The 14306-nt window shown below is 46.4% G+C and overlaps 1 protein-coding gene across 6 annotated transcripts in view; it reads left to right on the top strand.

The window, feature by feature from the left end:
* tbc1d1 (TBC1 (tre-2/USP6, BUB2, cdc16) domain family, member 1) overlaps positions 1-14306 on the top strand; it is a 352836-nt gene that overhangs the window by 159434 nt on the left and 179096 nt on the right. For all 6 annotated transcript variants that reach the window (XM_038791424.1, XM_038791423.1, XM_038791429.1 and 3 more), the window contains exon 3: positions 8729-8818. In XM_038791424.1, coding sequence (XP_038647352.1) covers positions 8729-8818 — 90 coding nt within the window. The remainder of the gene's footprint in view (positions 1-8728; positions 8819-14306) is intronic.

Below are 14306 nucleotides of genomic sequence, written 5' to 3'. Positions count from 1 at the left end.
CCATTGCTGCCTCTCTGTCCTGTTTTCAGTTGTAAATGAATTGCATGCATTAAAGACTGCCTGTAGTTTGCATTTTGCTATCTCTGTGGTTTCGAGGTGCAGTGAGTTTGCATCACCTTTGACCTGCTTTGCAATGAAAAACACTTATTGTCACGAGTAGGCTTCAAATGAAGTTACTGTGAAAAGACCCTAGTCGCCACATTCCGGCACCTGTTCAGGGAGGCTGGTACAGGAATTGAACCGTGCTTCTGGCCTGCCTTCGTCTGCTTTAAAAGCCAGCGATTTAGCCCTGTGCTAAACCAGCCCCTGTAATGTAATGTATAATGTAAGTTATTTGCTACGCTCAGTAAGCATCCATTGTATTGCAGGCTATGGACTGCATTTTTTGCTGTAATTAGTAAGTTGGTTTTCAATATACAGTCGTCACTCATTTGGTGGCACTTACTTCTTCCTGAGTTAGAGGCTGTAAGTTCAAGTCCCACTCTAGAGGTTTGGGAACAAAAATCATCTTGGCTGGTACTCCAGTGCAGTTCTGACAGTGCTGGTTGGAGGTGCCGACCTTTGAAGAGGATGTTAAACTAAGGCCGTGTCTGACCCTGGGATGGACTATCGCATGACACTATTTTAAATAGTTGAGTTATCCATAGTCTCTTGGCCAATAATTTATGACTTGGTCAATGTCACAGATACAGATGGTCTGGTCATTATAACATTGCTGTTTGTGAGTATACGCTATGTGCAAATTAGCTGCTGAATTTCTTACGTTACAACAGTGACAACATTTAAAACACTTTAGGCTACCCTGAGGAAGCACTAGAGCTAACTTTTCAGGTCATGACCTTTCATTAGAAAGGTCATGATCTGAAACGCTTACCCCGTTTCACTGTGTACAAATGTTGCCAGACGCGCTGAAGAATAAATAGGCAACGTGATGGGAAGATATATAGGGCCCATATAATAAACACATTATCAGATTCACCATAAAATTATCATAATTTAAAAAAAGTAAAGTTTAAAAAAATAAATTCCAGTTACAAAACAGTAAATTTATAAAGGAGCAAATACGATATAGTGGAGATTAATTGAATGGCAAAGGTGCCGGATAAAGAGAAATGTCCTGACCAGAAGTAAAGTCCATGATTCCGTAGTATAGTATAAATGCTTCAAAGTCACTCACAGTGGCAGACATCATCTCAACACCACCGAAGAGCTGGCTTGCTCACCTGCCAAGCCACTACTGTGAACTGGGCCTCATCCGGGCCGTCCCCGACAGCCCAATCAACCATGGATTTTCTTGAATTAACTCTACACCTGATCGCTAATATTTAACCAGGATCTTCCAGTAACATAGCACAGATCATACACATCAGGATCAAATAATTGTGGGTTGTGCATTAAGATAATAAAAAAGGATTAAAAGATGAGCAGCCCCAGAGCTTGCAAAAACACCGCCACTCCCTCACTTACATCACCTGAGCTCCACTGAATTGCTCCTCCCCTGTCTACTGGGCTGTGCATATCATGGCATCTGCTGTCGCTGGCTGACCCCTTCCTAAATTTCAGCTCTTTTTATCCTCTGCTCTTTCATCTTATTTCCTCCGGACCTATAGGCATTGTCGTGTGTGGGAAATTCTGTGGCAACCATAGTTATTATTTTTCTCTGTGAACCAACTCCATAGCCTAGATTTTCTGGCCTCCTCACAATTTCTTTTTACGAAATGGAGTGGAGGAAGCTGGAAAATTACTCCGGCCTGTATTTCTTGGGCGCTGCATTTCTCTCTCACGCTCTCTGGGCGCGATTCTCCGCCACCCACGCCGGGTGGGAGAATAGCGGGAGGGCCTCCCGACATTTTTCACGCCCTCCCGCTATTCTCCCCCCCACGCCCGAACCACGCCACGAATCGCCGCTCGCTGTTTTTTACGGCGAGCGGCGATTCTCCAAGGCCGATGGGCCGAGCGGCCGGGCCGTCACGCCCGTTTCGACATGGCAGCAAACACACCTGCTTGCTGCCGTCGTGAAACGGGCGCCAGATGCCCGTTTGGGGCATCTAGAGGCCCGATTGGCACGGGAGCACCACGACTGTGCTCGGGAAGGGAAAGGCCCGCGATCGGTGCCCACCGATCGTTGGGTCAGCGTCCAAAACAGACGCACTCTTTCCCCTCCGCCGCCCGGCAAGATCAAGCCACCACGTCTTGCCGGACGGCTGAGGAGAAAGACGCCAACTGCGCATGCGCGGGTTGGCATTGTCCAACCTGCACATGCGCGGCTGACATCATCGGCCGCGTCAGCCGCCGTGACGCTTGACGTGCGGCCTTGACAACCATTGTCAAGGCCATGACGCACGGGGCCGCGCTCCTAGCCCCGCCCGGGGGGGAGAATCGGCCCCGGAAGTGGCCGTGAAGGCTGCCGTGGGTCACGGCCTGTCCCACGGCAGCCTTTACGATTCTCCGCATTTGCGGAGAATCTCGCCCCGTCTCTCTCTCTCTCTCTCTCTGTTGCCACCTTTGGTAACTTTTCATCATTGAATGAGTCCAGGTCTGGGCCCTCAGGTTGGCAGCGTGGCCAGCGGAGGTTGGCAGAGGAGCGGTTGAATAAACTCAGTTTGTTCTCACTGGAACGATGGAGGTTGAGGGGCGACCTGATAGAGGTCTACAAAATTATGAGGGGCATAGACAGAGTGGATAGTCAGAGGCTTTTCCCCAGGATACAGGGGGCATAGGTTTAAGGTGCGAGGGGCAAGGGTTAGAGGAGATGTACAAGGCAAGTTTTTTACACCGAGGGTAGTGGGTGCCTGGAACCCGATGCCGGAGGAGGTGGTGGAAGCAGGGACGATAGTGACGTTTAAGGGGCATCTTGACAAATAAATGAATAGGATGGGGATAGAGGGATACGGACCCAGGAAGTGTAGAAGATTGTAGTTTAGTCGGGTAGCATGGTCGTCACGGGTTTGAAGGGCCTGTTCCTGAGCTGTACTTTTCTTTTTTCTTTGTGTGGCCAGTGCAGGTTTTTTAAAATATCACAACAGAGCCTGAACCTTCTCTGATGGGTTTGAGGAGATATAAGTTATGGATAAATGTAAAACTGCCCACACCCCAGTAGGTTAGAGAATTTGGTACGTTTGTGTTGCTGCTTTTCCAAACCCGTTTGTGGGATTCGGGTATTGCTGGTATGTATTGCTTATCCCTAATTGTTTTTTAACCAGCTGTTCTGATTCATCAACATCCTTCCTAAAATGAGGCGACAAGAACTGCACACAGTACTCCAAATATGGCCGTACCAAGGTTTTGTACAGCTGCATCATCACCTCACTGCTCTTAAATTCAATCCCTCTGTTCATGAACGCTAACACACCATAGGCCTTCTTCACAGCTCTATCCACTTGAGTGGCAACTTTAAAAGATCTATGAACATAGACCCCAAGATCTCTCTGCTCCTCCACATTGCCAAGAACCCTACTGTTAATCCTGTATTCCGCATTCATATTTGTCCTTCCAAAATGCACAACCTCACACTTTTCAGGGCTAAACTCCATCTGCCACTTCTCAGCCCAGCTCTGCATCCTATCTATGTCTCTTTGCAGCCGACAACAGCCCTCCTCACTATCCACAACTGCACCAATCTTCGTATCGTCTGCAAATTTACTGACCCACCCTTCAACTCCCTCATCCAAGTCATTAATGAAAATCACAGACAGCAGAGGACCCAGAACTGATCCCTGCGGTACGCCGCTGGTAACTGGGCACCAGTCTGAATAATTGCCATCCACCACCACTCTCTGACTTCTATCGGTTAGCCAGTTCGTTATCTAACTGGCCAAATTTCCAACTATCCCATGCCTCCTTACTTTCTGCACAAGCCTACCATAGGGAACCGTATCAAATTAGGAAAGATGTGGAAGCTTTGGAAAAGGTGCAAAGGAGATTTACCAGGATGTTGCCTGGAATGGAGAGTAGGTCTTATGAGGAAAGGATGAGGGTGCTCGGCCTTTTTTCATTAGAACAGAGAAGGATGATAGGCGACTTGATAGAGGTTTATAAGATGATCAGGGGAATAGATAGAGTAGTAAGTCAGAGACTTTTTCCCCGGGTGGAACAAACCATTACAAGGGGACATAAATTTAAGGTGAATGGTGGAAGATATAGGGAGGATGTCAGAGGTAGGTTCTTTACCCAGAGAGTAGTGGGGGCATGGAATGCACTGCCTGTGGAAGTAGTTGAGTCGGAAACATTAGGGACCTTCAAGCGGCTATTGGATAGGTACATGGATTACGGTAGAATAATGAGGTGTAGATTAATTTGTTCTTAATCTAGGACAAAAGTTCGGCACAACATCGTTGGCCGAAGGGCCTGTTCTATGCTGTATTTTTCTATTTTCTATGTTCTATTTTCTATTAACAAGTCCTTTTCCTGTTCAACGCATTTTTCAGAGACTTTTGATACTTGAAGTACATCCAGGTTTAAATGAAGATCTATCTATGTTAAATTTGCTTCTACAAGTTATCATTTCGACATTTCAGGTCCTAAATCAAATGTCTCACTTCCTGTGACCAATGCTCACGAGTTCTCACCAGTTTGTGTTTTTCATTAGCAAACTCCACTTTTGTGCATGCAAGTTGATTCCCCACACTGGTCCGCCTTTCCTTAGCAGAGTCTAATTCCTCATGCAGCTTGTCGCATTCCTGATACTAACTTTTCTTGGGTCCTAGTGGCTAGTTTTTTCGTGTCATCCTGTCTACCCGTACGAGCTTGGGCTCTAGCCACTACGCAATTGGGAAAATCTCTGCTTCTCTCCCCGCAACTGGCTCTCATGAAACTCTTGGAGATGGTAAGAATTTCAGACCTGCCAAATCATTGCCAGTATAAAATCTACCCACTCCATCGGTAAACAAGGAACAGTTTCCACTGTAACAATTCTGTTTACTAAGTCGCTTATAAATTGACTTCATACAACGAAACAGGCTCAAGTTCCCTAAAGACCCCCTATTAACAAATTTTCTTTAATCAAACCATCTGGAACACAAACCATATCATCAACCACCATCAATGACTGACGTGCCCTGTGGGCCTCAAAATATTAATTTGTTTCCTTGTTTTGTTGGAGGAAAAAGGGAGCACTTCTCTCTTGGAGACACAACCTCTATAACCTCCAGCAACATGAATCACTTCCACAATATTCAAGCAAGAATCCCCGGGACTATCCTAAGTCATAGCCCCAATTCTAGTAGGTACTAAGAGAACACTTTTTAATTGTAACTTTGCCACTTTAGTCCCCGTGTCTGCGTGGGTCTCACCCCCGCAACTCAAAAAGATGTGCAGGGTAGGTGGATTGGCTACGCTAAATTGGCACTTAATTGGAAAAGACATGAATTGGTTACTTAAAATTTATATTTTAAAAAAACAGTGCCACATTTTACAGCGTCTGTTTCTTTTATTAATACTGACTTTTCTGAAAACACCTTAAGCATCCCTATTACTGTCATTGGTTTACCATTCTGCTTGTAGCAATTTAAATGCTCTATTATTGCAATAAAACCTAATGGTTTCTTTACATCACTTTTATTCTATGCACCATCATTTGTCGATTGAAACAGCTCATAAACCATATAACCTGAGTTTTTCTTTTAACCAGTTCATACTGTTAAATTTCCTCAACGAAAGAGAAAATGCTGGAAAATCTCAGCATGTCTGGCAGCATCAGTAGGGAGAGAAAAGAGCTAACGTTTCGAGTCTGATGACTCTGTCAAAGCTTTGACAACGAGTCATCGGACTCAAAACGTTAGCTCTTTTCTCTCACCACAGATGCTGCCAGACATGCTGAGATTTTCCAGCATTTTCTCTTTCGTTTCCGATTCCAGCATCCGCAGTAATTTGCTTTCATCCAGTGTTAAATTTCCTCATCTCTTTGAAGCCCTCTGTCTGGTTCCTTCCTTTCTAACTTCTCTCTCCCTCTCTCAACTTCAGGTTCAACCTTTCACAATCCTCTCTTTTTCAAGTTTGCGCTTTTTCATTTATTTTTCCTTTCAAGTGTCTAATGTTTGAATTTTTCTATCTTTATCTATCTGAAGCTGCATAATTCCTTTCTTCTTTTTCCATCTCGAGCTAACTTTCTGTATTTTCCACTTTGTTTTTATTTTAGATTTGCAGCAGTGGCAATCCATTTTCTTTTCCCCCTTTTGGAATGGAAATTTGGGCCCAAAATCATTTGTTGGATCCATTGGTTTATCAAAGGAGGTTGGGAAATGAAAATCATGTATTTTAATTCCTACCGCTATGTCTATGAGTGGAGAGGAGCAGGAGGGAAGTTGAAGATGATTCATTGAATGTTAACAGTGGCACATGCTGTATTAATAAAATTGAAGAAATGAATGCAAAAATACAGTTTTTGAAAAATAATGTGCAGTCATGACTAAGCAGTGTTGATTATGACTGCACAATTCATTAGAGGAACTTGGAAATGGCCTTTTTCCTGTGGCACTTAATCTACTTGTTGGAATCCTTTCACATGTAAGAGATTAAGATATTACTTCGATTCAGCATCGTTGACTAAGTGCTTGTCAATTCAAGATAAAATCCAAGATTGCAAATCTGAACCAGCTGTTTATTGACCTTTGATCTGCTTTGTATGATACTACACAGCACACATTCCCAGTCACTTGATTGTTGAAAAGACCTGACGTAATGTGTCATGCATTTGGGCAGCCAGACTGATTTGAATTGGAGTTTTGTGTCTGTAGAATCTTATTATTCTTTGTGGAAATTGAATTGAGCCACAGATATTGCTATCCACTGACTACAAACTCCATGACTCACTCACTCCATGGTTTGGAGTAAAATCTTAATCAGAAATAATATCAGCTTCATGTTCAGTTTTTTAAATTCACATGCACACATGTGATGTGCATCAATAACTCCTTTAATCTCAATTCAGAATTCGAACAGATCGGTAAATTATTTTTATTTTAACTGCACGATTGGTTGTTTTGGGTCCTCTGCTTTAGCCCATGTATATATTAAATGCATGAATGCTGACCTGAACAAATGAAAATCAGTACCTATGGCGGTGTTTTTCAAACTTTTCCCCCGGTGCCCACTTTTACCAATTGGCTAACCTTCGCAATCCTCCATTATTTATTACCTTTATTGCAGCAGTTAAGCCTGCTTGGTCCTCATAATCTCACTTGCTTTGTCAGTCAATGTTACATTTCTGCTAAGGACTTCGGCTGACTATTTAAGTTCTCGCTGCAGAGGTTTGTCCTCAAACTCGCCTTTGATCATCAAATATTCAGTGATTTCGGGCCCAGAGCACGTGGCATCAGAGTAAGGGGCGCGTGACCAGCCCTCTGCCACCGGAGGGGGTCGTCTGCCTTGTTGGACTCCGGGCCTGTGCACTGCTACGTCCAGCTGAGGGGGCACTTGTGACCTGGACGGTCGGCATTCTTGAAAGCCGGTCGAGGCCTCTTGGGAACTTTCTCCTGCGATCGGGAACACCGCGACCGATCGCTCAACCACCCACCCGCCCTCGACCCACCCGTGGGTTGTGACCCCGCTGAAAATGACTGATCTACGGCATTATGTAGGTAAATTTCCTTATTTTACGCTTTGCTTATTTGACACCTTTTCCTTGTCCAGCTAACACCTTGTTTGCAACCAAAGTGTTCCCTGTGATTTGGAGTTGAGTGTAACAGGAGTTGCCAAAAACAGCTTTATCCTGAAGCCAACTATGCATGATCTGTAATTCAGCCTGGTCACATTGCAACATGGTATCATAATGTTTCAGCTACAGGCATGTGTCAGCTTCAAGTAAAGGTGATGGAACACGGTGGACACTGAGAGAATGCTGCATTGTGGGGGAGCAATTGTTTGGCTGACCCATTTGAGCTAAACCTCCATCTGCCCCGTAGGCGAATGTAAAAGACACCATGACACAATTTTGAAGAAAAGCAGGGCTTTGGTGGCTTGGCCAATATGTGTGCTTCAGTCAACATCACAACAACATTATAGGGGTGATTTTGAGCCCGTGTTAGCCATCAGTGTGAATGGCGACACAAGTGCAAAATCTCTCTCGCTCTCTGTCTTCCCCTCCCCCCCCCTGCCAGTTATTTAAATGTAACCTGCTGGCATCACCTCTGAGGGAGATTTCGGAGATGAGCTCTCAAGTCAGCCAACACCCTCCAGATATTAAATGGTTAGGGTGTACTAGAGAGGGCGCGGGAGACACTGACTAGTTCAACTCGGTGGATGGTGGTGGTATTAAGTCTCTCAATCCTGGGGGAGGAGTCGCTCACGAGCCTTAACTTCCATTCATGTTGGGATGCCCCCTTGCTTTAAGGGGATCTGGAGATTAAGTTTGCCCAGAGCGAGCGAATCAGCGGGAGGCTGCCACAAGTGCCGTGTGATTCACAAAGTTTATTCTGTGAGATCTTTGCACCGGTTTTCACACCAGAACTGACACTTTGCCAAATTTTGGTAAGATTCCGCCCATCATCAGGGCACATTGCATTACTGTTGTGGGAGCTTGCAGTGCACAAATTGGCAGCTGTGCTTCTTACATTACTGCACTTCATTAGCGGTAAAGCAAATGCACTATATGAATACGAGTCTTTTTTATTTAATGATGCACGTCAGTATAATTATCCTCGATAACTCCTTTGTGGCCCACGGCAGGTACAACTGAAATTGATGTCTTTTATTTTTATTTGCAACAAAAATGTGATTTTGTTTCTTTCAGATTGGCCAGTCTGAAGTTTACCTCATAAGTCCTGACACAAAGAAGGTGACAATTGAGAAACATTTCAAAGAAATCTCCTTCTGCTCTCAGGTTAGTATAAACCAAGGCAGCACGATGGCACATTGCTGTCCCACAGCACTGAGGTCCCAGGTTTGATCCCGTTCTGGGCCACTGTCCGTGTGGAGTTCGCACGTTCTCCCCATGTTTGCGTGGGTTTCGCCCCCACAACACTAAGATGTGCAGGGTAGGTGGATTGCCACACTAAATTGCTCCTTAATTGGAAAAAATGAATTGGGTACTCTAATTTTATTTTTTTTAAAGTTAGTGTAAACCTATTCTCTTCTAGCTCTGATTGCCAAGTGGATCTTATTTTCTATAGTAGATTCTTGGCAGCTTTCCTTTCTCTTCCACTATTTTTTGAAATGATATATTGAAGTTCATGATCTGTTTTCCCAAACTGAATTAATTGCCATTTTGAATGTGTGGAGAAAGAAACAAGGTGCAGGGATTTTCCGATCTGTTCTCCACTGGACCGGAAATTCCCACCTGAAAGATCTTTTGCTGGGCCGCCAAAAAATTTCCGTTCTGCCCACGGTGATTCCCGTGACAGGCGGGAATGGAGAATCCTGGCCAGAAATAATGCTTCAGGTTGATCGCCTCTCACCAGAACTGGGAAAAGTTAGAAATGTAACAGGTTTAAGCCAATTGGAAAAGGTTGATTGTAGGTTAAAAGGAAAAACCCCCTTCTACTCTTTTCCAAGATCAACAAACAAGGTTGCCGTGTCCATCTGGAAGGATAAAGGCAGCAGACGCATGGGAACACTACTCCATGGAGGTTCCCCTCCATTCACGCACCATCCTGACTTAGAAATAAATCACTCGTCCTTTACTCTCACTGCATCAAAATCCTGGAATTCCCTCCCAAACAGCACAGTGGCTGTACATACACTTCATTGACTGCAGCAGTTAAAGAAGGCAGCTCACCACCACCTTCTCAGGAGCAGGTAGGGATGAGCAATAAATGTGGCCTAGCCTGCGATGCCCACATCCCAAAACGAATAAAAAAACAAATTCTGCTTTTTCTTACCTCAGTGAACAGATTTATTCTGTCTCCTTTTGGACACGCACCACCAACTCTTTTTTTTTTTTTCCATTCAACCTCTTCTGTCTTCCACCCTATAACAGGCTTCCTGTTTCTCCTTTTCTCATTCCATCTTCTTCCACTTGCATGAAACCCAATATATTTCCAGCGCCTCCGGGTATCTCCACTCCATCCTCAAAATCCCATCCACCAGTCTTGCTCTTTCCTCCCGCGCCACTTTCTTCCTCTGCACCCAAAATTATATAAACTCCCCCCCGGACTACCGCCATGAGTGTCTCCCACAGTGTGGTTGCCGTGACCTCCCCCATATTATTTAGCTCCATGTATCCCAGAATGGAAGCCAGCACACTCTCGCTCTCTCTCTCGCTCTCTACCTGTCCAAGCTCGGACCTATGACCGTTTTAACATGTCCCTCCCCTCCCCAATAATCAGCTGAAAAGAGTCCAAGTATGGAATCCTCCCTAACACCCGCCTCATAAAATCCACATCATCCCAATTCAGGCCATAAACGTTCACCAGAACCACCAGCATCCCCTCCAACTTTCCCCGAACCATCTCGTATCTCTCCTTCCCCCACCCCCCAGATCGGCCATAATACTCCCACTTCGAATGCAATCCACTTATTAATCAAAACCGCCAGCCCCTTCATCTTCATCCAAATGAAACACCTGCCCCACCCATCCCTTCCACAGCCACGTCGGGCCCCATACTATAAGGTGCATCTCCTGCAAAAAAGCCACGTCCGCCTTCAAACTCTTGAGATGCATGAACACATGTACCCTTTTAAACGGCCCATTCAACCCCCCTTGAGTTCCACATGACCAACCGGCTGTGGGGCTCCCCGTCCCCTGCCATTCAGCCGTACACCATTGTGAGCCAGCCCGCGTCACACATCCCTCCAGGCTCACCCTCGGATGTCTACTGTCACCAATCTCTTCCAAACTGCGCCACACCAACGACACCCATGTCAGCAAGCCTCCTCACCCCCCCCCCCCCAAAATCTATACTTTAAGAATAATGAAAGGCACACTCACCATCGTTGCTTCCCCATCAAAACCTACCCCTGAAAACCCACCACCAAACACTTCAGCGAGCACACAAAATTTCTCTCAAGTTCAATGTCCTCACACTCCTCCCAGTTCGTTGTCCCTCAAAAATTCCATCGCCTACGCCGGCATGTTGAAATTGAACTCTCACTTCTCGAAAGTCACCCACAAGCGTGCCGGGTACATTACCCTAAACCTTGACCCCTTTTTCAAGAGGGTAGCTTAATCCGGTTAAACCCAGCCCTCTTCACCAGCTCCGCACCCAAGTTCTGGTACACCCGCATCGCGTTCCCTTCACAGGTACTTTGCCACATACTCCGCGGCCTCCGCACCTTCAATGCCTTTAGGTATCCCGACACTCCTGAGGTTTTGTCTTCTGGAATGATTCTCCAAATCTTCCACCTTCTCCCTCATCTTTTTCCGGTTCTCCTGCATCACTCCCACCTCTGCCACCAACAAGGCCAACTGCTCCTCCTGCTGCTCCACCACTTCCTCCACTTTCTGGATCGGCAGGCCCTGGAACTCCAGCCTCTGCTCAACTTGCTCGATCCCAGATCTCAGCGGTTCCACCACCTTGGCTAGGTCTTAGAGGGCCTCTTTCCTCTGCTGCCAAAACCTATAATTCAGGAGCTCCACCAAGTCTTCCGCCAACCACTGGGCAGGCAGCATAGCCCCTTTACCCTCTGCCATCTTTCGCTGTGGCCGCACTACGAAAACTCTCCTGCTCCAACTACACTTTCTTTCTCGTGGCGTCCCTCGTCCGCTGATCCATGTACCAGCCACACCAGAGGCGTATTATCTTCCCCAGGCACTCCTGTACCTTTTGTCCTCAAATACTTTTCCCTTTGGGTAGGGAAAAGTCCCCAAAAATCTGCCACCAAATGTACAATCATTCACTACATGGCCGCCACTGGAAGTCCGTAAGGCAATAACAACTCGCGTTTGTCAGGTCCTCCGGGTGGAGCTCGGTGAATCCTCACCTCTACGGCTTCTACCAACCTCTGCGTTGGTGACCTCTCTGTTATCAGCCACCCCCGTCACCTCCAAGGCCCGTTCCTCGAAGGTGGTGAGCATTCTTATGGCCGGCAACTTGCCCCCAGAGCTTCTCCTGCGGAGACACAGAGCAGGCATAGTTAGCCACATGTGTGGTTCAGTGGTGGGAGGGGGTGTATGAAGGATGGGATGAGGGGTTGGTTGAAGGTAGTGTTGGAGGCTGCATGGAAAGTTGGGGGAGGGGATGCTTGTGTGGGGGCGGAAAAGTCTGGGAAGGGTGATTTGTGTCAACTCACCCGTGCTGGCCAGTGTAGGTCATTAACATTGTTACGGCACTGGAAGCCGGTCCTCCTGGTCATGCTCCCAGAGCTTACAGCTACCACCACCTCATGCCAGGCGGCACTGCAGCATACACTCTGGGACCTTTGTGGGGACAGTACATCGCTCCTGGCCTCGGCCGCATCCATGAACCTCGCCAGGTCTGCATCGCCAGATCTTGGGGCCGGTCTTCTCTGTGCCATGGCTGCGAGCTGGCTGGGGTTGGCTGAGCAAGTGCTGTTTAAGTGTTGCATGACCTTGTCAGTGGGGGGCTGGCGAATGCAATCCCGGCAAATCGGCTGGCGAGAGTGGCACGGCAGCACAGTGGTTAGCACTGTTGCTTTACCACTCCAGTGTCCCATGTTCGATTCCTGCTTCGGTCACTGTCTGTGTGGAGTCTGCACGTTCTCCCCGTGTTTGCATGGGTTTCCTCCGGGTGCTCCGATTTCCTCCCACAAGTCCCAAAAGACGTACTGTTAGGTGAATTGGACATTTCTGAATTCTCGCTCTGTGTACCCGAACAGGCGCCGGACTTTGGCGACTCAGGGCTTTTCACAGTAACTTCATTGTAGCTTAAATGTAAGCCTATTTGTGACAATAATAAAGATTAAAGAGCCTTCTTTTGTGGCGAGATGCCCGTGGGCCTTGTTTTTTTAAATACAATTCTTTTCCTCCAATTAAGGGCAATTTAGCGTGGCCAACCCACCTACCCTACACATCTTTGGGTTTCGTGGGGCCTTATTATGTGGACCAATTAACGTTGAATAGCATTGCCAGCCTTGCTGAGCCGAACGCCGGGTAGCTCACGGCAGTTCCCATGTGTGTATTTCTATCCACCATGCATAGAAATATTTCCGGAGATTGCACCCATTGACCTGAAAAGTTAAATTTGTTTCTCTCTCCACCGTTACTTCCTGGCGTGCTGAGCATTTCCAGCATTTTCTGTTTCTCATTTCAGATTTTCAGCATATTTTGTTTTTTGCCATTTTGAATCTTGGGTTTATGAATTGCTAATCTGTGATGTGTTTGACGTCGTTCAGGCAGATTACAAAAAGATTCCCATTCTTTAGGGTGGCACAGTGGTTAGCACTGCTGCCTCACAGGGACCCGGTTCAATTCCAACCTCGGGTGACTGTCTATCTTGAGTTTGCACTTTTTCCCCGTGTCTGCGTGGGTTTCCCCCGGGTGCTCCAGTTTTGCTCCCACAGTCCAAAGATGTGCTGGTTAGGTGGGGTTACAGGGATAGGGATAGGGCAGGGGAGTGGGTCCAGGTAGGGTGGTTTTCAGAGGGTCCGTGCAGACTTGATGGGCCGAATGGCTTCCTTTTGCACTGTAGAAATTCTATGGACTTGTGTTCGCATTACTCCCAACAAAATATTCCAGATTAACATCTTTAGCATCCTGTTTACAAAAGCAAAGCCGTCAAATAGACACGGATGTTGAATGAACAACAAAGAACAAAGAACAGTACAGCAGAGAAACAGGCCCTTCGGCCCTCCAAATCTGTACCGAGCATGGCTTGATACCAACCTTTGCCAAATACCTTGTGCCGTATCCCTCTAAGCTTCAATCCTTGATCAATATTCTGAGTGCAATGAGTTTAAACCAGCTAATCTTTTGAAATCCCTTCATTTGATTATCTTCACATTGAATTTTCAGAAGTCACTTGTCATTTATAGTGACAAGCAGCCTTTCACAGATTTTTTATGTTGGTGGGATCATATCCTGAATCTGTGGATGTGCCTCTGCTGTTGGTCTGCCTTCTCTGTTTGAAAAGGGATTTGGGCGTTGGGGATTGGTGGGATGCTCACTGGTGTTACTGAGGGAGATTAAGATATTTCCCTTGCAGGTACTTTCTAACTGTTTCTTGTGAGGACATCTGCATTCTGCCACTGTGGGAGATGCAGCTTCTTGCAGCTGATAACAAGAGCAGTGCTAGTCTGCGTGCTGAAGGTGAGTCTTCACACTAGGGCAGGGCCACGAGTCAGAGTAGATCCTCCATTGTTGTCCTGTGGCCTCCCTGACTGGTGTCCAGAGTGGCTGGATCCACAGCTCGGATGTGTGTATTAGACAACCCTTTGGATACAACCTTCCTGAAAGCTATAGGTATAGAAGTCAT

The sequence above is a fragment of the Scyliorhinus canicula genome, chromosome 3, assembly GCF_902713615.1.
Source record: "Scyliorhinus canicula chromosome 3, sScyCan1.1, whole genome shotgun sequence".
NCBI lineage: Eukaryota > Metazoa > Chordata > Chondrichthyes > Carcharhiniformes > Scyliorhinidae > Scyliorhinus > Scyliorhinus canicula.
This window is presented reverse-complemented; position numbering and strand designations above follow the sequence as displayed.